The sequence below is a fragment of the Suricata suricatta genome, chromosome 3 (assembly GCF_006229205.1).
Source record: "Suricata suricatta isolate VVHF042 chromosome 3, meerkat_22Aug2017_6uvM2_HiC, whole genome shotgun sequence".
NCBI classification, from domain to species: Eukaryota; Metazoa; Chordata; class Mammalia; order Carnivora; family Herpestidae; genus Suricata; species Suricata suricatta.
In genome coordinates, this window is record NC_043702.1 from 119,299,375 (window position 1) to 119,324,980 (window position 25,606).

At 38.1% G+C, this 25,606-nt stretch overlaps 1 protein-coding gene across 2 annotated transcripts in view; it reads right to left on the reverse strand.

Moving 5' to 3' along the window:
* Positions 1-25,606, reverse strand: part of NME7 (NME/NM23 family member 7) — a 259,575-nt gene that overhangs the window by 199,553 nt on the left and 34,416 nt on the right. For both annotated transcript variants that reach the window (XM_029934985.1, XM_029934986.1), the window contains exons 2-5: positions 17,013-17,120; positions 16,067-16,233; positions 6,134-6,244; positions 2,150-2,200 (exon numbers count right to left, since the gene is read on the reverse strand). In XM_029934985.1, coding sequence (XP_029790845.1) covers positions 2,150-2,200; positions 6,134-6,244; positions 16,067-16,233; positions 17,013-17,120 — 437 coding nt within the window. The remainder of the gene's footprint in view (positions 1-2,149; positions 2,201-6,133; positions 6,245-16,066; positions 16,234-17,012; positions 17,121-25,606) is intronic.

Consider the following 25,606-nt stretch of genomic DNA (forward strand, 5'->3'; position numbering starts at 1 on the left):
TGGCAATGAGAAAGAATGAAATCTGGCCATTTGTAGCAAAATGGATGGACCTCAAGGGAGTCATGCTAAGCGAAATTAGTCAGGTGGAGAAGGACAGATACCATATGTTTGCACTCATAGGTCTAACAGGAGAACAGGCGAAACCTAATGGAGGACTGTGGGGAGGGGAAGGGGGAAAGAGAGTTGGGGAGAGAGAGGGATGGGAAAACCTGAGAGACTATTGAATACTGAAAACGAACCAAGGGTTGAAGGAGAAGACGAAGGGGGAAAAGAGGTGGTGGTAATGGAGGAGGGCACTTGTGGGGAAGAGCACTGGGTGTTGTATGGAAACCAATTTGACAATAAACTATTTAAAAAAAAAAGAAATGCAAAAAAATAATAATAATAAAAATAAAGCAAGCCAATGTTTCTCTCTCTTCCAAACTATGCGAGACGACAGAACTCTCCAGGAGAAAAGCACATGGTGTGACAAACCCTTTTGTACCTATTAACTCTTGACTGTTTTAACATACTTCCTCCCCTCATGAATCATGTTAGGAGTTAACTCCCTTCCATACTTCCTTTTCAAAGTATTTCAATTCATTTTGAAGAGGATTTCTAAAAAATAGTATGTACAAAGAAGTATTCATATGCTCTATCCTTTAAAAGGCCCACATGACCTCCACATACATATCCTTCTAGGACTTAGTGGCCAAAAAAAAAATTAGATTTAAGGCACCCAAATCAAGGGAACAAATTCATGTTTATCTATTCAATAATAAGCACTTAACAATTACCTACTACAAATCAGAATATTCAATGATATCCTAGCCTCAAGAAACTTAAAATCTAATGCTTGTTATTACAGAATTCTCAAAACACAGAGTAGAATAAGCCTATAACATGAGTGTGGCATGTAATAATGCAGAGGTGTGTCTGATCATAAAAAATACTGCTTCATGAGACTGTTTCCAATGAATGCAGCTACATCTTTTGTTGTGTCTTTCATAATATCAGAAACCTCATTAATTCAGCCACTTAATAAAATTTACTGCCTACTAACTACATATAAGACACAAACATAAAGTAAGACTATAAGAATTTCCAAGTAAACTACATATGTTAACAAGGCTTAGGAATATTTTAAACTGCTTGATTTAAAATAATCTATAATACAATTTTTGACTTATACAATTAAAAGAAAAACACTTTTATATGCAGGATGCCAAACAGTACGTTTATTATAGCAGCCTGACTAATATTCTTCTTTATTAGAAATGTAAGCACTTCTTTGACAATAGTAATATGCACCTCACAACATTCAAACGTTTAGAACATAAATTCAGTCTCTAATATATAATAGTTTCTGTATTTCAAGGAACAAAATTATTAGTTAAAAAAGGGCTCTGTGAACATTGCTTCATATACACAAGAATGTCAAAATAAGAGAGTTTAAAAAACACAACAAAAATACTCAACATAGGGGCTCCTGGCTGGCTTGCTTGTTAGAGGATGCAACTCTTGATCTTGGGGTCGTGAGTTCGAGCCCCATGTTGAGTGTACAGATTACTTACATAAAAGTTTTAAAACCCTTAAAAACTGTGGGACACCTGGGTGGCTCCATCAGTTAAGCATCTGACTCTTGATTTGGGCTCAGGTCAGGTTTCGTGGTTTGTGAGTTCAAGCCCTGCATCCGGCTCCATGCTGATAGTGTGGAGCCTGCTTGGGATTCTCTCTGGCCCCATCTCTCTCTGCCCACCTGACTCGGGCACACATGTGCTCTTGCTCTTTCGCTCTCTTTCAAAATAAATAAATTTTAAAACAATAATAAATAAAATCATTAAAATAAACTCAACATAAGATATAATTATCAGTGTTTTACTCTACCGAATCGAAAAAGAGAGCTATGCCTCTTATAATGAAAACAAATCACCCTATTTGCTTCTAATTAAAGTTTAAGATATTTAATGGTGAAACAAGGATTCTAATTTAACAAAAGGACAGAAAAAACACAATTACTAGAAAACAGTTCTCTATAGTTACAAGATGTTTCTCTAGTCCTTTGACAGATTATTTTCATGTCACAATTTTCTGAATTATAAAAGTGTAATTCTTTAGTTGTCCAAAATACCCTTCATTGTAACCTGCTTGCCCCAAATTCAGCACCTACTTTAAATAGGGCTTTGAATGATGGTCTATATAAAAATCTGTTGCTTCTTTCCTGTAAAATAATCAAAATGACAATAATTAAGAATTACATTAAAAATTGTTGTAGCTTACATTAATAAAATAAAATAAAGATGAAATCTATTTCTTTGACCCGTATGGAAACTGATTAATGAATTTTCACTAACTATTCTGCTCAAATTGTCCCACCTCTCAAACTGTTTGCTAGTTGAATATCTATTAAGATGTAATACTACAATGAATCTAAGAGGCAATATTTACTTTTCTCCTCATGTTATCTATTATCTTCTCTTTCACCAGCATCTTTAATATTCTTGGAACAAAGTATAACATTTGACCAATAAGAATTATTTGTTCTTTAGAAGTCAAAGAAGTTACGTTTAAAAATACATACAGAACTTCAAATTCAAAATCTGTCACTTTCTTCTACAGGCTTTAAACTTGAAAGATTAGGTTAGACTTTTAACATAACAGCTGCAATTTTCTCTCTGAGACCTCTGCCAAGGAAAGACTATCTACTTGTGTTTTTAAAATCTGTTTGAGAAATTAAGCATATCAATGTATTCTTATTGATTATTGATATATTGAAAACTCATGCTTTAATTAACATCACCAGAAAAGGAAGGCCAATATAGTGATGGTCAGAATTTACTAAGGGCAATAGGGATGTACTTTTTAAATCTATGTTCCCACAAAAGAAAATCTAGAGAGACACAGAAAGAATAACAGATTAAACTGATTGGCTACCAAGTTTAAACAACTTTTTATTTTAATCAAATCATGTGTCTCTCAAACTCAGACAGTTTTAAAGGCTTTAAACTGAGTGCACAGTATATGACAAATACGTTAGCATTAACAACTTTTTAAAATATCAAAGAAGTTAAAGTCACCTCTAGCAAAGGATTATCCTTTCAGGCATGATAATAAACTTGGTCTGCAGTGTTTTAAGACAGTAAGCTATAGCAGGCATACTCTTATTCAAACCAGATGTACTGAAATATTTTCTTTGAATAGGAACAGACTGAAAAGTATACAATTCGAGTATAAAAAATAATTAATGAATAAATAAAAATTCATCCCAAGAAATGAGAGGGGAAGAAAACTCATCTTTCTAGAACCTATTATGCCAACATGAAATCATTTTATTTATCACAGTATATTGAAGTTGGTACAATTACCTGCATTTTGCTTACGAAAATAATGAAGTTCAACATGATTACATAACTTGTCCAGGTAAAGTGCTAGTAAGGGAAGGAGGGTGAGGAAGTTAAACCCAAATCTCTTGCTGCAAATCTCTATTTATGCCCTTTCTGTTACCAGGTACAGGGGGTCAGAAGAATTCACAAAAATATGAACTGGGTATATCATACTGTAGCCTAAAATGCGGTAAAACTGAATGTCTGAAAAACTCATGTGAGAGCAATTTATAGCAGCGAGGGGCACCTGGGTGGCAAAGTTGGTTAAATATCTGACTCCTGATTTTGGCTCAGGTCATGATCTCATGGTTCATGAGTTCGAGCCCCACATCGGGCTCCATGCTGACACTGTGGCTTCTGCTTTGGATTCTCCTCCTGTCTCTCTCTCTGTCCCTCCCTTGCTCAGTTGCTCTCTCTCAAAATAAATAAATAAACTTGGAAATAAAATTTAAAAAATAATTAGCAACAAGATGACTAAAACAACCAATTCTAAACTTTTCAAAACAACTGAGCTACTAAAAAAGAAAAAAAAACCAATCAATCATCATCTTTAGCACCGATGAAAAGACAAATCTTGATTACTAAGAGTGCTTCACTGTTTTCTTCTAACATGTCACTGACCCCATAGTTAGCTCCATTCAACATCCAAAATGGGAACCAAGATCATGAATTCATGAATTTTTCCCATCAAGTGCATCACCACAGAAAGTTTTGTTGTTGTTTCATTATGTCTTGCTGTGTTTTTATAAGGAAACCCTTCTCCCACAAAGATTTATCCATTAATTCTTTCATGAAATATTTACTTAGTGCCTACCCTGAATCAGGCACTGATCCAAGAACCAGAAGTTCAAAGGCAGGTGCAACTCAGCTGCTGCCTTTCATATACTGCCATGATTGTGGAATTGACATTTGAACAAACAAGTTTAGCAGGGATTTAAGTTCTGGGAGATACTCCTCCATGGGTCTCTGGTGCTCGTATCATGACTTACTGGGTGTGCCAAGAATGCAAGGCCCCAGGTGCCCTCTCTCCTAGCCTCTTCTCCGAGTCATAGTTACAGTGAGCAACTCGGAGGGATGAGGTCATGTCTCTCTTCAGTACAGAGAGCAGCCTTGGGTACTGTTTGCTACTGAAACAGTGGCTAACCCAAGTTCAATGCTCCTCAGCTATGATGCAATCAACTGTGTATACAAGATCCACCTGGATCCGTTATCATCTTATTCCTACGGGACAAGGAGGCAAGGCGATCCGACATAAGCAGGACACTCCTGCGGCTGCTGTACCACAATCAAGTCTCCTTTGTCTCTGACCCAGATGTCTCACTTCTTCCACTAGCATCCCTGAGAGAGGAATAGACTAGCTTATTGGCTTTTCAGTCAGACAAAATCCAAGACTTGACATTAGTATTAGTAGAGATGTATGAGGTGCTATAAAAAATAAGGGAGCAGTTAAGCTTCCCTGGGCATCTTTATCTTGGGAAGTTTGATGCCTAATTTATTAAGCACTAGTGGTGTAAAAACAAACAAAAAAATTTAATCTCACTGAAATTGTTCAAAGGCATTTCTCCAGAATGCAACTCCACTGCCTGCTCTGAGGGCAAACATTCATGATACATACAGAAATAGGACAAATTTAACTAGTTATAAAGGGTCATGTCCTCAGTTCCACTAAGTAACAATATCACCAGTATTACCACTACTAATAAGCATAGCTAACTTTATATACACTCACTAGGTGTTGGGGTCTTTCAAAACACTTTACGTTTATTGAACTCACATAATTCTCATAACAGCTTTCTGATACAGGTGGTTATAACTTCCATTTTGCAGATGAAGAAAATGAAGCACAGAGTAAACTGTCCCCAGTCACACACCCAGTAAGTGGTGCAATTACATGCAATCTCACTCTAAATTCTGTGTTCTGAAGCATAAGCCTCCTGCCTTTCTAGAAAAATATGTTAACTGCAAGAGCTTACACAGGGGAAAAATTCAAATTAAATGTATGTCATTGTTGGGATAAACTTGAAGGTGTTTTGTTAAGGTACCTAAGTATCACTTCCCAAAGCTGCACTGAATATCTACTGCTATTCATTGTCCCTGCTCTCACAGAGCCAAAAAGCAACTGTCACATATAATATATACAAAACAAAAACAAAAAGAAAAAAACCCAATGGAGTAACGTAAGAACACCACCCAGGGCCAGCTCTGCCTACTGCCACAATAATTAATAGACAAGTCCTGTTCTCACTAAATAGCTTTAAGAAACTATCAGGTCAGATAGAACAGACTGCTTTTCAGAGTAGTAAATTGGCATATTTACCAATTACATCCGTTGGGCAGAACAAAATATAAACATTTCCAAATGTATCCCTTTTGAAAGTCCCAAAAGCAATATTCCCTTGTCAAGTGGAAATAATCAAACATTCATTTCCTCTTGTATCATTTTTATACAGTGTGTGATACTTACATATTAAGAGGAAGAGATTACAAGTATTAAGCACTGTGTTGTAAAAGCCAACGGGATAATGGAACACAATACAAATAAGGCAGGTACAATGTGACAGTTCTACTTGCTCAGAGTTCCATTATTACTGATGAATATAATCAATTACCTGTTGTCTTCTTATTTTCTCATTTTAATAAGATTGCTATTCTATTTTTGGCCACTCAGGGAGAAGCTTTTATTTTAAACAATAACATGAAAAATAAAAGATTTCAAAAAGAAAAAATAAGGAAATTAGACTTTATGTAACTGAAAATGACCAACAAATTACCTTGAAAGCATCATCATTTTGAGTTTGGTTATAGTAAATCCGGCTTTGTTTATCATTTCAATTATCTCTCCAGCTTTTGACACTGCGTCTGGTTTAATCAGAGCTAATGTTCTATAAGGATAGAAAGAATAAGTTTGAAAATAAAAATAGTTTAGTTTTTACTTATAATTCCCAAGCAGTGGTAGTTTCCTTAGAACTATATTTTGCTAAATCACAAAACATCAAAATGAATTATAAAGAGAAGTGTCTTAAAGGCTGCTTTAAAACTTATACAAACGTATACAAAAAAGCTTACTAGTTTTCCCAAGGAAATATAAATTTAGGTACCCAATCTAATAGTAATAATAAAAGCTTAAAGGGGGAAAAAGTCAAAATTGCCATGTTTAATATGCCAAAATTAAGGTAGGAAAGCCCTCCAAGGTCTTCCAACTGGACTAAGAAAGTAAATTTACACAAGACAGAGTTAACAGGAGAAAAAAGCTGAAGTTTTATTATGTGTGCATGGAGGCCCCATAATGAAGTTGAGACCCAAAGAAATGACGAACACAGGCAGTTTTTATTCTTCCTGGAGGAAGAGACAATACATTTGTGAGGAATCGACAGGATAAGGAAAACAGATCTGGGGCGCCTGGCTGCCTCAGTCAGCAGAGCATGTGACTCTTGATCTTGAGGTTGTGAGTTTGAGCCCCACATTGGGTGTAGAAATTACTTAAAACTAAAATCTTTAAAGAAAAAAAAAAGAAAACAAAACAGATGTTCAGGAGCTTTAATTACTAAGGAATTCTAAGCAGAATTTGTACTTAGATAGTAAATTAGAAAGAAAGTAACAGTGTTTGTTTCTACAGCTTTGTTGGCTTTGAAGTTCCTATCTCTGGTGTTAACAAAGGATCTCTTTTTACTTCTTAGTACAGGGAGGATACCCTTCATACGGGAGATTTATTTTTCTATTTAGGCGGACAGAAGGGAGCCTGAGTGTCCTTGCACTGGCTATTTCTTAAGTAACTTATTTAAAACAATATGTCAAAGTGGCACGTTTTGGGGCAGCCTGTCCTTGACCCCCACATTAGAAAACACTGGTCTTTGAAATTTCTGTTTCTTAGAACACATTTTATAAAAGAGGACAAATCTTTAAAATATTGCATTTCATAGATTATGGGCTTGATCTTTGGTCTCTTAGACTTTAACAAATGTATGCTATGCACTCAGTTCAGCGTTTACTTAGAAATAATTATAAAGTCTTCTTTTAACTTTCAAGTATAGCATGAGGGATGCACAAAGAACCAAATGTCTTCTTGCTGGCAATGTATACGGATGGCAAACACCATGCTAATTTTTACAATCACACTCTCCTCCAAGAGGACAACATAGGAGCAAAGCATCCTCTCTACTCTGAAGCTGGAGAATTAATCCATTTTTGGCAATGGAGATCACCTGAATGCCATCACTTCACTGACACGGTAACTAGGCCCAGAGAGTGGTCTTACCCAAGGTCACACAGGCGGTCAGCAGCACCTCCAGGAATAGAAACACCCGGCTCACGAGACTTCCGGGGGTCTGCACTCCTTCCACACAAGCAAGGTCACTCTTAGTATCATCAAAGGGAAATATACGACAAACCCCTCGAGGGTAATACTTGCAAATTCAAGAAGAAAATCGAAATAGCTGGGGTAATTCAGTTTATGGGATGTGCAGAATTATGACAGCAAAGTGCTGTCACTTTCCCTTCATCATTTCTGGGTGTTCTGACACATCAGCAATAATTCAAGGACTCCACACGAGAAGAATGGCCTTTTCAGAGCTTTTTTCCCCCATGAGACAAGCTTGGCTGAAGATCGGACAAGGATATAATAATTCAAACATCCTTACTTTCAATGGGATGTCACCCATGCCTGCCTTTTAGAACTTATAAATAACAAAGATTGTTCATCTCATTGTGTTTATGACGAACTATACCAGACAATCCTCTCCTTTATTTTAAAGCAGATGAGTCACTGTTGGTACTTTACATTATATGGCTTCATTGAAGATGCAATTAAAACTCATCACTTTTTAGCTCACGTTATTTAAAAATCATAAGCCAACTAACCCGAATCGTTTATGCTGACCGTGGAGAACTTTCTGCAACTATATAGCTCTTAAAGAAAATATAAACACATCAGCAGTCATCAATTTCTAGGAACAAGAACCAACATGGAAAATACAAAACTAACAGAACTGAATTTAAAATGTAATTTCATTTTCTCTTTAAATGCCTACATTAAAGGCCGACTACTATGAGTAATTACTCTAAATAGATGCCCCTATCATGTCCTCACTGCTTAATTGTTCAGTACATAATAATTAAAATGTATCCTGAACAGAAAGTAAGACAGGCATGAGGAATCATGTGTGTTATTTAAGTGAAGACAGCACATAGACAGGACCACTAAAATATATTAATAGTGCCGCTATTCTCTGTCGCTGAGTAACAAACCGTGACAACGTTCCAGCCCGTCACAAAGGTGAGTGTGTCTCAAGCTGCTGCACTCCCTGCTTGCTGACTGAAGTCCCCTGGGCTGTTGCAGGACTAACCTACTTTCCCAGAGATTTGCAGACTGGCCTTGAGGGATGAAGGACCAGACTTTCCCAGAAGATAAGGCCTGACCACTGGAAAACACCTGCCGCTGATGCCAACCAGTCTGTTCAGGGGCACCTTCTCCCCCCCCCCCTCGCTAGCACCCTGTGGCTTTGACTGGACAGGGAGATGGTCTTTGAGACTTCAGCCCACCATCCTCTCAGGTTGCCAGCTTCCTGGATAAAGCAAACTTCTCTTTCCTGCCATCACTGGTCTCTCAAGCATTGGTTTTCTGAGTGGCCAGCAGCCAAACTTCATTTGAGAATCCGTTCTCCATCTAGTAACAAAACCACCCCAAAATGTGGGGGCTCAAAACAACAACTGCTCAAGATTCTGTAGGCTGGCTACCGGGGTTTCACCGAGGATCATTCACATGGCTGAGTCACATTCTCATGGCGGGGCAGCTGGGACGGCTCCCAAGGCTTCTTTTTCCTTGTGGGTTTTCATCCTTTGGAGGCCACAGGAGGCTTTTTCATATACAGTCACATAGAGTCCAGTGTGCAAACATTTATCAAGCATCCCCTTGAGACATGTTTATTGATGTCCCTTTGGCCAATGCAAGTCATGTGGTCAAGTCCAGAGTCAGGTGAAAGGGGACTGGACAAGGACATGATACCAAGAGGTGTGATTCATTGGGGACCACCGCTCTAACAATCTACCGCGTAGTCATCCTCTCACCAGGCACTGAGCATGCACTGTGGAACACAGCAGGAGATGCTCTCAAGAGAAAAGAGAAAATATAAACCATTCTTTTACACTAAAACTTCTTAGCAATGGAGAGTGAAAAAAATAGTTTGGCCAGCCTTCACAAAACTCAGTTAGGACACAGATTTCTGCAAAATACCTGTTTTCATGAAGCCATGCACAAAATACGTTCTCCACACACCAATAGGCTCAGGGCAAAAATTGCAGTGAATATGTATGGGATAAAGATGACTAGTCAACCAGTGTGGAACAAACATCCTACACAGTGCAGTGCAATAGATTGTGAATGTTGTCCACCTCAAGGGATACATTTGTAAACTTTAATCTATATTAATTTATGTAAATATTTCAAAGGTATGCATATTGGCCTTAAGCATATAAAACCTGTTCTAAAACATCAACCCAAGGCCAAATTTGTGGTCTCTTTTACGTTTTCTTTGCAAGCGTAAAGCGTGTGTTTGACCCACAGATAAAGGAAAATAGATGAAGCATTTGTGGTTTGGAGGAAACCTCAGTGAGTCAGAGCTTTTGACTGGCAACAATGGCAATGTTATTCAGGGCAGTCCTTCCACTGAAAACTAAAAACACTAGGTAAGATATTTTTTAAAGCAAAAAGAAATGGACTAGAAACTAAACAGTTATTAGCACAAAAGGAAAAGAAAAATGGAGATCCAGGAAAATGAGAAAAAAATGTTGTCTGCCTTGCCAGTATTGCCTCTGTCTGGCAAATCCAAACGTTAATCTGTACCTCATCACTGGGAGAGGGCAACAGAACCCAACAGAGTAGTCTCCCAGGAATAATCTGGGACCAAAAGTTATACCCTAAAGGTGAATCAGACAGAACTAGGCCTTGCATGGACCGACAGCACAAATTCACATCACTTAGAGAGTCTGGGAATTTCCAAATCTGCATGTGGGTAACAGTCCTCCAGACTGCTAATCCCTCCAGGCAACATTCAGAAGCAAACACAATTCTACCCTAGATGTTAGGTAACTTCATCCTGTACCTCAAATAATTCATATAGAAATGCACAACACACATGTATATCACAAGCATATACACATCCACACACACGGCAATCAATACCATACAAACATTACCACACACACACACTCGCGCATGCGAGCGCGTGCACACACACACACACACACAAATAAAAAAGACCAACCTGAGGGAGAACCAGAAGCAGCAGCACAGAGCAGAGACAGCCACAGGTACTCCAGCTATTTAAACTGTCAGATGCAGACTGTGAAGGACCAAAGGCAAGGACTGGAAGACAAGGTGCAAATTATAAGGCAACAGAAAAGGCTAAGCTATGAACGATGGATACTTAGATTTGAGAAAGAATCTATGAGAAGAGCAAGTGATAAAAAATACAAACATGAAAATAAGCACCAAAGGGGCTGACAGAAGACTGGATGCACCTGATGGAAGGATTCTGAACAAACTCAGAATGAAGCACAGAGAAACATAAAGATAGGACATAGAGAAGAGGGTAGTTTCAAGAATGTGAATAAAATAAAGACATTTCCAGCCAAAAGGGTTCTTTATCAGTGAACACTCTAAGGGACATTCTGAAATAAGCAAAAGTAAAACAATATCAAACAGAATGTCTGAGATAAACAAAATTGTAATACTAAAAGGCCAAAAGTGGTAAAAGCTAATTGTTAACTGGTTATATAGAACAATAATAATGATTCATTAGGTTCACAAAAACAGCAGAAAAATACAACAGAAGTGGCATGTAGTTCAGCATGTTCAGAGGTTCTTACATGTTCAAGAGGAAGATACTACAAAAGCAAACATGCACTACTAGGACTTCATCAAGATAAAAATGCTCAGAGAGGGAAACAATCAGCAAAACTGAAAGTCAACTGATAGAATGGGAGAAGATATTTGCAAATGACATTATCAAATAAAGAGTTAGTATCCAAAATCTATAAAGAACTTCTCAAACTCAACACCCAAAAAACAAATAATCCAGTAAAGAAATGGGCAAAAAACATGAGTGACTTCTACTCCATTCCCAGGTGAGTGCTCCCTCCCTCCACTCCCTCTATTTGCTCTACCCCATCTTTCTTCAATCATATGCTGTAGATTTCTGGTCACATATGTCCCCACCCCTTGTCTGTCAGACCTGCAGGCCCTCAGGCAGTTGGCCTCCTAGGTCCACGTGTTCAGCACAATCACCTGTGTGGAAGCCTGTCTCTGGTGCTGGATGGGCTGTGCGGTAGCACAGAACCCTGGCAAGTGTGCAGGGAGCGTTTGCTCCACAGACACATCCTTCCCTCAGGCAGGCCCCGAGGTCAGGACTGGAGGAGGAGTGAGATAGGAAGGGGGCAAGGGGCCGCAGAAGTAGGAAGATGAAGACAGCCTCCCCCACTCTCAAATGTCTCTGATCCGGGACAGACTAGATAAACGCCATGCTTCCTCTTGGTCTTCGCCTGCCTCCCATGTCGGTACTCCATCAATTAATAATCTGGAGCCGAACCCAGATCAAGAGATCCCAGGAAGTCCTTATTATGTGTGTATTCACATCTAAACAACAGAACAATAGGGGTCCATCCATTGCCATTTATAAGTAAAATCCTATCAGCTATATGTCAACTAAAATTAAATTAAAACCAATTACTCTGATACTTTGACAATAACTTTTATCAACTTGATCCAAGGAGCTTTACAAAGAGAGAATAGATTTAAAATTAGCTAAAGAGTAAATCTCATGTTAAGTGCTCTGACCACACACAAAAACAATTGGTATTAAAATATAATAAAAGGAGGAGAAAAATTTGGAGATGACACTTATATCCTTCACTGTGGTGACTGGCTTATGGGTGTGTACTTATCTCCAAAGTCATCAAGTAGTATGCACTAAATAGCTACAGCTTTTTTATGTCAATTATAACTCATAAAAGAGATTTAAAGAAAGAAAGCAGGTAGAATGTGAATCAAATGTCATATTTCTGTAGTATAAAGGTACTGAAAAGCGGAAGCCAGTTTGGGAGCTAAAGTGAATTACACTGAATTATCTCGATCACTGCCTCGAAATTAGCTGATGGGCAGCATAGAGATCAATTTCACTCTTCCCTCCTACTATTTCTTTCTGGCATAAAGAAAGGAGTATGTATGAGGAATATAACCAGGATGTACGGAGTTCATAAATTATCCTCGCCACCATGCATGCTGGGATGGGGCTGGGTTATAGTTATTACATACTGTTACAGGTCAGCTTATGGAATATAATAGGTTAAAATACTTATGGAATGCAATGGGTTGACTTCTTATGGAATGTACTGGATAATTTGTTGCAAACTGTTCCCCCACCCCTTTTCTATGGTTGCTAAGATCCAGCCAAGACCAAGCCTACAGAAAAATGCTTAGTCACTGCCTAACTATGATTGGTTATCTTGAAAGAACAAAGAACTAAATTGATAGGTTCCTGCCAAAAACAAGTGTCTGTGTGTCACGATGTCATTGGCTATCACGGAATCCTGTGAAGGTCCATATAATTTCACTGCAACCTTTGTTTGGGGCCATTCTCTGCTCCTTACGACCAGGGAGATCAGGTTTGGCCCGGCCGTAAATAAAATTTTGCCTCGCTTCAATTTGGCATTTGGTGGTCTTTTCACCATCACCCTGCAACATATACAGGTTGTTTCCATAGGATCACGAGGGACATGCATGTGCTTACTCCTCCAATGCCCACTTTTCTGTCATTTAAATGAAACAATACAGTTTTTAAACTCTTGAATTCTGAAGACATTTATTTAAATCAGCCAAAGGGTTGCTGGATTCACTAGCCCACATGCAGTTAAGAAAGAATCAAGAGAAAAGATGGGGAAACTGTTTTAAGTCGGTAAAAATATAACATTGCATATATTTCCATTAATTATATTTATACAGCCCGAATATTTAAAATCTGTCTTCTGATTCTTCTAGTCCTCTTTTGAAATGGGTCCCACTCAATAGTATTTATCAACAGATTAATTAGGAGCTTAAAAGAGAGAGAATGAGTTCGAGTCCAATTCACCAACGTTTACTTGTTCCGTTACTGTCTGGCCCTATGACTGTGGCCGAGCTACTCAACTGTCTAGTAAGATGGAACCAAGGACATTCACTCTAGACAAATATAATTAAGACATGTGCAATATGCTATATGTACCATTATTTTATTTTGATTGGGTCATACTATTAACTCAGTTTCCCTATTTACTTTTGCTAGTTTAAATGAAAACTTGAAGTGGTCTTGAACTAAATTCATATGAAAAGTGCCTATCACGGTGCTTGGCATGTATGTGCTGAAAAACATTTGGCTATAAATAGTTATTACTTGCAGATAAAGGAATTATGGTAGATGCTTCCTTAATCCCAGACTTTCACAACTGGATCTCATAACGACGAGTGATTCCTCTTTATCTAACATCCAATTCTGGGATTGGAGTTATTCTGGGAACGGTCTTTTTTAATGAGGTATTCACCACCTCTCTGATCCATCACCACTAACACGCACAATAAGCACCAAAGCACCCTGAGCATTATAAAAGGCTGGTACAAAGGGCTGTCAGGGGCTTGTAAAGAGGTCACAGGAAGAGTATTACTACTGGAGTTACTCAGATGTTACCTAACCAGCTAGTTATTCTGTTGGTAGACCTCAAAACACAGTTTGACAGATTTTTTTCTCCTCTCAAATAGAAGGGTAACTGGGGCTTTTTATGATAGACTTAACTTCTACCAGTGGTCCCTGCTTTTAATTACTACAATAATCACTCCACGATGCCAAGAATCCCCCAAGACAATATAATATACAAGCCACAGAAACCAAAGCCAATAATGATGACAACAGTAAAATTTCAATTCAAATACGGTCATTCTAGCCTTGAAAGGTTGAAAACTCATAAAGGTAGAGACTGAAAATGAAACTGTCACGTTAGTAATGCTGAAAATTGATATTCAGGAAAAAGCATTCCTAAAAAGTACTTGTTTTTATAATAACCTGATTTTCAGCTGCACCTCCAACATTTTCTTTCTTCAAAATCAGAAGTGAGGAAAAGTCAGGATAACGAATGCAGCTTTGCCCACCAGTACAGAGAGAAGACTAATGAGACAACTGGAAGGTTCCACGTCACAGCTTCTCCCTATCACAGGAAGAGCTGCGCGTGCTGGGAGGGAAGGAAGTCGGACAGGCCAGCCATCCGGAAGCTCTTCCTCCAGGCATAACTATGTTCAGTGACGTAAACGGGTTCATTTATTGATTCAAAAAATTTTTGTGGGGCACTCCCTGTGAATCATTACCTGCCTGGGGCATCACGAGAATGGTCCTTAGGGATACAGTTGTGAACAAGACAGGTAAGTTTCTCTGTATCATAATTATGTTATCTTTTTTTTTTTAACAACACTCATTCTTTCTTCACTTGATCAGTCAATATTTTACCAGACAGGTGTTATGTCTGTGTATAAAGCTCAAGAATTGATAACATTCATTACAATCTAGACAAAAACATCTTTGCCAACTAGATCAAAGGTCATCATTTGGAAGAAGGAAGGAAATTTTTTAAAAAGGAAAGAGTTGATAATGAATTTAAAATTGTTATTCACTGATTCATTCAGCTAACACAGATACAGTGACTGTGACATGTAAGGAGATGTGCTACATGCCGGAAGACATGCAAATGAACAGAGACAGAGAGAAGACAACCGTTTCCCAGGTCCCATCCGTTCTCCTATGACTAAATCCTCCCATTCGTCAGGGGACTTTGGGCTTTATCTTGCCTCTCCTCTGTCCTTCAGCAGTGTCATCGCTAAGTGTCAACTCCCCCATCTGCAAAGTGGAGCTAATTGTAATAGAACCGTTTTTATTAGGTTGTCACAGGACTCAATCCATTCAGATCAGTTTAACACCATGCATGATATAATACTAGCTGACCATCACTGAGTGCTTAGCATTACCATCACCGTCAATCTTGCACATTGCTTCCTCTCCATATCTATCGCTACCATCCTCATCCAGGCTATTTTACTAATTAAAGTTTTAAAACAATGTTAACCACCAACCGAGTCAAGCGGAACAATGGGCTCTTTCCAGTAAACAACCTACAACTTTCTGCCTCTGAACCTCTTCTTATCCTTATTCCTCTGACCAGCATTCCTTCCTCTTGACCTACCTGGGTAAAAATCCAACTCATCTTTCAGGACCCAGCTCAAAAACCTTCACAAAGCCTTCCCTCATCCTCCACAACAAATTACTTTCTTCTGTTTCCACTGAGATTATGGCACTCACTACTTCTCACCCCACAAGCCATGTTTGTCCCACACACCAATACTTTGTTCGAACATTCTCAGTTCCCAGTTAAATGCATGCTCTGAGGACAGGTGAAGGCGTATAAAAAGTTTATATTTTTCCTCCAGAAAATAATCGCTGCCTAGGACTATGGGCATCACCTTGTTATCTGAATGAAAAACAGATCACTGAATCTACTCCTCAAAATTCTAAAAATGTCCTAACACTGAATCAGAAAAGTAGCTATGTTTTAAAAATACAAGATAGAAATAAGAAACCAGAATTTGGTATAAGGACATACCTAATGTTTTAAGAATGAAGAAAAGATTTTCTTACTTTTCTTTCCTACTGCCCAGTTGGCGGGCTGTGTATTGATCCCCATAGTCAATTAGCACCAGCTGTCGAGAAAAGACATTCACTTTGTTGCCTATAAATAAATCTTCCAAGTGAAGATCATCATACTTGGTCCTCTTTAAAAAGGTGCGGTGATTCTTTACATCATGCTGGAACCAAAAACAACAACACAATAAGGCAAATAATTACCCAAAGAGAATGTTCATCTGGTTATAAATTAAAAATGATTCTTAATTCTGCTTCACTAAACATAGACTACATTGTTTCATTTTTGCTACAGATACAAATCACATTTCTTTTATAGCTTCTGTATTTCCTAGTTGAATCCAGTAGTAACAGAAAAACTTATTACAAATTAAATACTTTAAAAAAAAAACCACAAATAGAAAGATTTGTTTATTGCCAGACCATTTCAGCAAATTAGTGCTTACAAAACTCCAGAGAAATTCCAGATTTCTGCTGTCTTGCCTACACAAAATCCCAGTAACAAAGAGACCTACCTGTCAAAGGGCTGCAAATGAAAAGACACCAAGAAATAAGTAGGACTCCCTTAACCTGATCTTCTTCAATCTGACTTGTTGTAGAGATAACGGCTTTCAATACTGGTGACATATTTAAGACCATGATAATAATTACCTGTACCCATTGACTATGGCTTAATCTAAACCATGAACAGTTTTCTAAACTATGGCTTAATCTAAAACAGTTCAGTTTTCTAAACAAAAAATATTAATTACTACTTTGACATTAAAGATAAAGGTACAAAGTTATTGGAATTATAATACCAAAAAAAGAATTCCCATTAATAGAAGAAAAAATACATATTATGCATTTTCAAAAGCTGCTAGACAAAAGGCAATCCTATTCCTCTCCCTAACCAGCATTCACTCCCTTTAGTTAACTTTTAAGGAAAAAAAGGCTCAATTACCATTTCGACAGATCCATCTCCTGGGTAAAATAAAAGCTCATAACGTCGAAAAAGTGAAGCATTTGGATCATACCACTCGGCAATGAAAACGAATCTTTCACCATGATTCTGCAAAGAAAGAAGAATTTAACATTAACATATAAAATATAAGCACTCTTGTATAAATCATATAAGTTGAAAGCAAAAATTACCAAATATTTGTTAACAAGTAAATCTGTTACTTTATTATATTCAATAATTCTTTTGACCATACATCAGTTATCAACATACCCTCAGAAATATTTCCTTCTAATTTCTCATTAAATATCCTTAGATAGCTCAAAGATGACTTATGAACTGCTTAATACTTCACAACCATCCAATCACCCTGAGTAAATTAACATTTTAGAACATGAGTTCCTAATCCGACGACTGTAATAATTCATTCTTCTGAAAGCAAATTTACATATAAACAGACAATAAACTGCTATGAGAAAAATATTCTGAGAGACTAGCTCTCAATTACACAAAATTTTAACTTTCCTCAATTTAAGAATCCAGAGGTATTAGAACACTGTCATCATTAAAGTTATAGTAAACATCCTTTCTCTCCTTAGTAATTTCACACGATAGTATATTTTTACATAAATTGTAGGAGAATGTGTTAGTCTAGGTCCTCTGAGAAGCAGGCACCAAGACAGGAGGAAACTTGCAAGAATTCTATTCCTGTAAGGGAAATGCCTAGAGGAGACGAATGCGGAGGGATCCAGACCACGATACAAATCTGACCAGAAGGAAGGAAAAGAGAGAAGGGAGGCATCGTTCCAGAATACCGTACAGTCTAAGGAAGCTTCGGCAAGGCTGGCAGGCAGTGCTGGAGCCAGCGAGCCCTCGAGTTCCTTGATATCCAGGGACCAGCCTGTTTCAGAGTCCCTGCTCCTTAACGGCACCAGCTGGAAGCAGCCCTTGGGAAGCAGGTCTTGGGAAGCAGGTCTTACATGCAAAGGCAGGAGGGAAATCAGAGCACAGTGGCTGGGGCCCTTGCTCACCCAAGTTCCCTCTGGCCGGAGGTGTGTGCAGTGCATGCCTATGCCTAGCACACAGGATGAAATGAAAAAATAAGTCGAAGACTGACCCTCTTTCCTTGACTGTTAAGCAAGACTTATCATATCATATATGTTGTTAAAAATACCTTAACCCCAAAGGTCCTTCCTTATAATAAGCAAAGGAGGACATAGGACATGTAAGGAAGAAAGGAAAGGAGTTTTGTTGCTAATTCTAAATTTAGCATCTGATTCTCTGGTTAGGATATATGGATATGTTCCTTTTATGTTAATAATTCACTTCTATATTCTAGTGGTAGAAGCTGTATGGCTAGTTATGTTTAGGATTATATTCATAAACTGTACTGTAAAAGGTTTTAAGACACAATTTTATTTTTCCCACAATCATCCACAAAGACATATTTAAACAATGCCTATTGGCCAAGAGAAAATGAAGGTGAAATAAGAGACATAATACGACATTCACGAAAGCCTTTCTTCACACATTTTTTTTCACATTCTTACAAATACCATTCTAGTGTTATAGTCCTCTTATAGTAGAAAATTTAAATATTACCAGCTTACTTATTTTATCAATATTTTATCTTAAAATATTGATTCACTCAAAGACATCATTGAAATAGTTCCTTCACTAAAATAAATAAATGAAATTAGAAAATAAAAGGCCACTTTCCAGTTCTGGGTCTCTCCCTATCCAGCCCCTCCCCTGCTCATGCTCTCTCTCAAAAATGAACAAACATAAACAAAATTTTTTTTTTTTAAAGAAGGTGGGTGGCGCCTAAGTGGCTCAGTTCCTTAGGCCTCCAACTTCAGTTCAGGTCATGATCTCACAGTTCCTGTCTTTGAACCCTGCATCAGGCTCTGTGCTGACAGCTCAGAGTCTAGAGCCCACTTCCAGTTCTGTGTCTCTCCCTCTCTCTAACTCTCTGCTGCTCATGCTCTCTCTCTCAAAAATAAATAAACATTAAAAAAAATTTTTTTAAGAAAATGGAAGAAATAAGGACGAGTCTAACTGAAGGTGAAAGGGCAGGACAGTGAGGGAAATGAAAAATAGATGAAACTTGGAACTTCCATTTATCCAGGGAGCCAATCCACAAAACTAACCAATCACATCGCTTAACTGTGAGGCAGGGAATTTTGCGCAATACACTATCCAGAAAACAGTTTTAACATCAAGAAAGTAAATGATGGCACTGCTGTTTCTGACTGACAAACTAGCTTATAGCAAACCAATGCAAGAACAACTAGAAAAGTGGGATATGAAAAAAAAAATCTGTCTGAAAACCCTGGGGAGCCTCTAAGGCAGCCAGAATCCAATAATCGCAGATCTAGAAAGGCAGGAAGCTTCCTGAGCTGGCCCACCATTCTTTGTGCTGCTTTTACCTGAGGACGTACGTTGAGTCTGAGGTCAACCTGCACAAGAGATTGAGAAGCTTAAGAAGAGTTGGCAGAGCAAAGCTGCCAAGTGGCAGAGAAGTTAGCAGAGCTTTTGACAATGTCACAGGGATATAGAGACAAAAACTGGACTGTAAGGCTGCCAAAGAGGCCAAGATTGAGAGACAAAGATCCCGGGGAGAAGGACACTATAGAAAAGTGAGCTCATACCTGTGTTTGTTCTGTAGGCTCACAACATGGGGAGAGAAAAATGGGAGTCCAAACCCACTAAAGAGGAAATCTTTGGTTAACTCTCCTACCTTTTTGTTGTTTCCTGGAGCATTACACTCTAGGAGCACAGGTAAACAAAAGGGTGAACTGACCCTTACTTACAAAGTTTACAACAATGCTTACTCCTTGACCATACTGAGGGGATATTTTCCCCATTCTAGCTCCCTGCATCTCTAGAAACTCTACAAGTTCAGTGATAAGCTATCAGATATACCAAGAAAGAGAACCAAGAGAAAAAACAGACCATAGAAAGAGACCCATGAGTAGCCTACCTATAATGTGAAAAAGGCTTCAAAACAATAAAGATAGGTATTAAAAATTAGATTGAGATGAAGAATTTCACTAGAGTGAGAATTTATTCTTTAAGTCAAGTGGAAATTCGAAAACTAAAAATAACTCTGACATAGCCTTCTCTAGCTAGCAAACAAATATCCTCCAAAAGGTAAAGTTGAAATAAAGACTTTCTAGATAAGCAAAAAGACAAAATTTATTACCAGTGTACCTGCATTAAAAGAAATTCTAAAGGCAGTTCCAAAGCAAAACGGAAAATCATACCAGATGATTCAAGGAGTTAAAGAAGAGGCTGAAAAACAGTGGAGATGTAAACATGTGAGTAAATCTAAATAAATATTATGCATGCAAAATAATAATAATGTCTTGTAGGATAGAAATACATAAAATTTGGATGTCAAAATGAATATAAAGTGTGTAAAAGGCAGACAATGTTCATCAAATTATGTAAACCAAAGAAAGTATCTCCTACATCAGTTGTTAAGCCTGGTCTCAAATTCCAATGAATATTAGTGAACAAGAATCTCTCTTAAAATAATAGATACATGAATCAGGGATGTTCTGTTCAGTTTTTCACCCTCTATTATGTTAGAATGAATCTCCTCCCTCTCCCACTCCTCAGACAATGTGAAAACATTTCTCACAATGTCTAACAAATCAGTGACATTCAAATTTTAAGAAGTGAATGACAATCACCATTCATGACAATGATTTTTAAAATACCTACTATGTAGTAGGCTCTTGACATGATCTCATTTCATTCTCCCAACAGACAAAATAGGTAGCACCCCTATTTCATGGACAAAGACAGTAAAACTTAAAAATTTTGAGCACTGGCCCAAGGTTATACAACAAAGAAATAAGTTGGAACTCACTATGCTTTCTCCCATTAAACAGCACTGCCTATGAAAAATGACACAAAAGTCACTATTAAAGTATCCATTCAATGGGCCTCCATCCACTGATGAACTGAATTATTTATCTACTCCTCTATTTAAAGCTAAATAATTGTAAACAGGGTCAAGTTTGTTGCCTTTACCAATCATATAGGTAAAGAGAAATGAATTATTATTAAATGCAATAAGAGAATCATCTCATTCCCTGTGACATCAAACATATTTAACAAATATTACGTTTCAATTATATCCCAATTCCAAAATTTTGAGAATCAAGTCAGTGAAATGTGTCCTTCTGTGATACCATCAGTGTGTAAAGTACCAAAAAATGTTATAAAGCAGATGTTATCTAGGAAATTACAAAAATTATACAGTGTTGCCCATAAGTTGCTGCTTTAAAATCATTTTTCACTGTGAGCATTATTCTAATGTAGTCGTAAGCTCTAAAGAAAAATAATAAAAGCAATTAATTTTTTAAGGTAAGGGGGGAAAAGGCCAACAGATTTCAAAGGTCATACTTTACTGGGAAAGGAATAAAGAGTTGATATCTTAAAAATTTTTTAACATTTATTTATTTTTGAGAAACAGATCATGAGCAGGGGAGGGACAGAGAGAGAGGGAGACACAGAATCCGAAGCAGGCTCCAGGCTCTGAGCTGTCAGCACAGAGCCCAATGCGGGGCTCGAACCCACGAACTGTGAGATCATGACCTGAGCTGAAGTCAGACCCTTAACCAACTGAGCCACCCCGGTGCCCGCAGAGTTGATATCTTTAAAAATTCCCTCAGAACCACCTAATGAGATACTGAAGGAGAGTCTCCAACACTATACAGCACTTAAATAAATCTCTGATAAGTTAGCATCACATAGAGAGACAGAAACTATATCCACAAGATTTCAAAATCGCCTAAGCTCTTCTATCTGACCTCTTAGATTTTAACATCGAGTTTTGGAACAGCATCCGCACAAAGAAAAAAATCCTTCATATTTTCTTGAAAAATTAACTCCCATTCCTTCATTTATAACTGTGACTTATCTCGACAAGATTATTATAATGTAATTTCTATTTATGATGAGGAAACTAATTCTCAAGCAGGTACTATTTCCTCTATGAAAAGGGCCAACCATGCCAAGTACAAATTGTATTCAAATGTGATTTAGGCTTAACTTTCTGATTGATCTTTGCAGTGGAAACTCTGGTTACTTTATAGAGTCAAAAGATGCCTAGAGTGGCTCAGTTGGTTAAGCGTCCAACTCTTGATTTCAGCTCAGGTCATGATCTCACAGTTGTAATACTGAGCCCCAAGTTGGGTTCTGTGCTAGGCATGGGGGCTGTTTAAGATTTTCTCTCTCTCCCTCTGCCCCTCCCCAGTTTGTGTACATGCGCTCCTCTCTCCCGCTCCTCAAAAAAATAAATGAAATGAAATAAGTAAAATACAATAAATAAAGAAGATGTCTAGAGGTATAGCGGTGGTACTTCTGGACGTGGCACCCAACACTGGAACAGCTGAATGTCCCATTCAGACGCACCTTTCGCCCCGCTGATACATACACACCCACACCCACATCCCTCCTGCATCAAAGTTTCCTTTGAAATTTAAAATTTTTATTTTTCAGCTAAACTGAGCAAATCTAACAAAGAATGTGATTCCCCTTATATTATTTTTTTAAAATTTTTTATTTGCATCCAAGTTAGTGTATACTGCAATGATTTCAGGAGTAGATTCCAGTGACTCATCCCCTAAGCATAACACCCAGTGCTCATCCCTACAAGGGTCCTCCTTCATGTCCATCACCCATTTAGCCCATCCCCCCATCCACAACCCCTCTAGCAACCCTCAGGTTTGTTCTCTGTACTTAAAAGTCTCTTATGTTTTGTCCCCCTCTTTGTTTTTATATTATTTTTGCTTCTCTTCCCTTATGTTCATCTGTTTTGTATCTTAACCCCTTTTATCCTTTTAAGGACGATGAAACTGAAAATCACTTTGTTTGAATACTTCATTTTATGGAGAAAGAAACTGAGGCCCAGTGAATAGAAATGATTTCCATAAAGTTAGAGAGCGGGTTCATGACTGAGCCCAAGTAGGAAACTACACTTGCTGTGACTCAGAGACTTCAATACCAGACTTCCAGGGCCAACGCAAGAGGGAGAAACTAACACATGAGTAGCATGAGAAGACACCTCCAGTTTTGGGCCATGGATCTGATGAGAATGTCACTGACTGCATGGTCACAGGGACAGTGAAGGTTTCAGTTTCCATCAGACAAAGACTCTGCAGGGCATTGGAAGATTACACAAGAGCACAAAGAGACTTTAAAAAAAAGTTTCTTTATTTTTGAGAGGGAGTGTGAGCAGGGGAGGGGCAGAGAAAAAAGGAGACACAGAATCCAAAGCAAGATCGAGGCTCAGAGCTGTCAGCACGGAGCCCAACTTGGGGTTCCAATTCATGACCCACGAGATCATGACCCACGCCGAAGTCAGTCACTGAACCGGCTGAGCCACCCAGGCGCCCCGAGACTTTTTCTTAAAGCCAAAACATTTTCCTTCTTCTGAACATTTTAAATATAATTTACACATAAAAAGATAATGGATCCCTCACCCTCAGGCACACTTTGTTCCCGTTTTGTAACTCCTCACTAATACGCCATCTAGTTTTTGTTTCGCTTTGGTTTTGGCATGTCCTTTTTTTTTTTTTTTTTTTTTTTAGTATTGTAAATAGATATCCACACAGTGGGGCTCAGGGCACATTCCTACCAAAATCGGGTACCTTTTTACTGAATCTTTTAAGCTGAAGCAGTTTGAGAAAAGAGCAGAAGCAGGAAGGTCGCTTTGACCTTTTCCTAAGCCTCTTCCCTAAAACAGGTTATAAATCCCTCGTGTGAGCGGTGCCTTCCCAGAAGAAAGAAGCATCCTTATCTCTTAGGACAAAGGAACATGGAAAAAAACGTCCCAGCGAACAGGCCTCGCTAAGTTTCCTCCAGTTTACAACACTGACCTCATACGCCTATCATATTCCTCCACAACTGTCGGCTCTTCATTAGACACAGCTAAAAATACTCAGGTCTGTTTTATAAGGTCCTTCTCTCCTTATGAAGGCTCCCATATCACATAAAACTTAAATCAATTGATACGTTTTTCTCCTATTAATCTGTCTTTGTCCGTTTTCAGACATAGCCAGGGACCCTAAGAAGGTCAAGGAAAACGTTTTCCTCCCCTACAACTGCCCAAAAGGCTAAGCAGAAAGCCAATAAAATGGAATAGAAGCTTTGGGGCTCTACATTGGAGGCGGAGGCTAGAAGGAGTGAACAGCCAAACAGACCTTCAGTCGCAAAAGGCACAGTGGTTCTGCAAGATGGCAAAGAGTAAGAGTATGTGAACAGCAGCTAAATGTGACTCACAGTGAGGAATCTATAGAGTATCAACCAAAGAACCAATCAAAGGTGGTTCTTTCTGTTCCTACTGCAAAAGATCAGCATTTAACAACATAATGAGCATTTTTATTGCCAAGGAACTTGGGTGATGATGACCTAAATGTTTCATATTCAATTAAAAATCCTGGTATAGGTAGGGAACAATTTTCCAGAAGGACACTGAAGAATATGTCAGAGGGGAGTGTGTGGTGTGTGAGGGGGTGTACACCTTTATGAACTGTTCTACCTCTTTGATGCTTGTATTTTCATTATTGCTTAATGTCAAGAGGGGTTAAATTGTTTTCTTATTTCTAGTTTTCTTCATAGTTTAGTTTTAAATTACACTGATAAACTGAAGCTGGCTTTTCTTCTTTCTCTTTCACTCTGTAAGAACTTAACTACATAAACACCCAACAAAGATAATACTTATCAGTAGACCATTCTTCACATCATACATCATCTAGAACCTTTGGAGTTCTCTTCTATTAGCCATATTATAAAATCAGAATGTGAAGACAAAACACACACACACACACACACACACACACACACACACACGCACACACAACAAAAAAAACCAAAAACAAAAGAAACAAGCAATGGGTATAATAACATGACTGTTAAGGAACTATCCCAAGTTTCCGTAAAGGCCTCACTGTTTGCACACTGACAAGCAGAAGGCAAGGGCGTCAGACTGTGTACGTCACCTGATTCCCACCCACCAATTCATCGATCCAGCAGACTGAGTACTTGCCATGTTCCATGTACTACACCAGGTACTCCAATATGTCAAGATACAACGAGGGCGATTAGAAACAAACGTGGTCCTTACACTCTAGTAGCCAATCCAGCAATTCGAGGAACTTAGAACTGCTGGCTCTGAACCGATGGTTCTGCTCTGTCACAGTTGAGTCAGTTAAGTCATTTTAATTTTGTACTTAAAATCCATTCTACACTGATAAGACTATTCCTCAGAATGTGCAGTACAGTGCGTTACAGTTTTTAATTTCCCTTTGATGGTATGCTTTTACAAATGTAGAAAAATCTCAGATTGTTTTTCCAAACTTACTTTGTTACACCTAAAAAAGGAAAATGTCATTTTAAAATGTAGCATATGAAAATTGCATCTATTCAAATGCATTCCGGAATGAGTCACTTCCCAGTGCGACCATTTTTTAAAATAGTCAGATTATACCAGGCACATGTTAATGATGTAGGTAAGTTTCTTCCATTCATTTTGAAAACATTTTCCCTTCTTTCAACTCCTCTTAAAAAAAAAAAAAAACAGG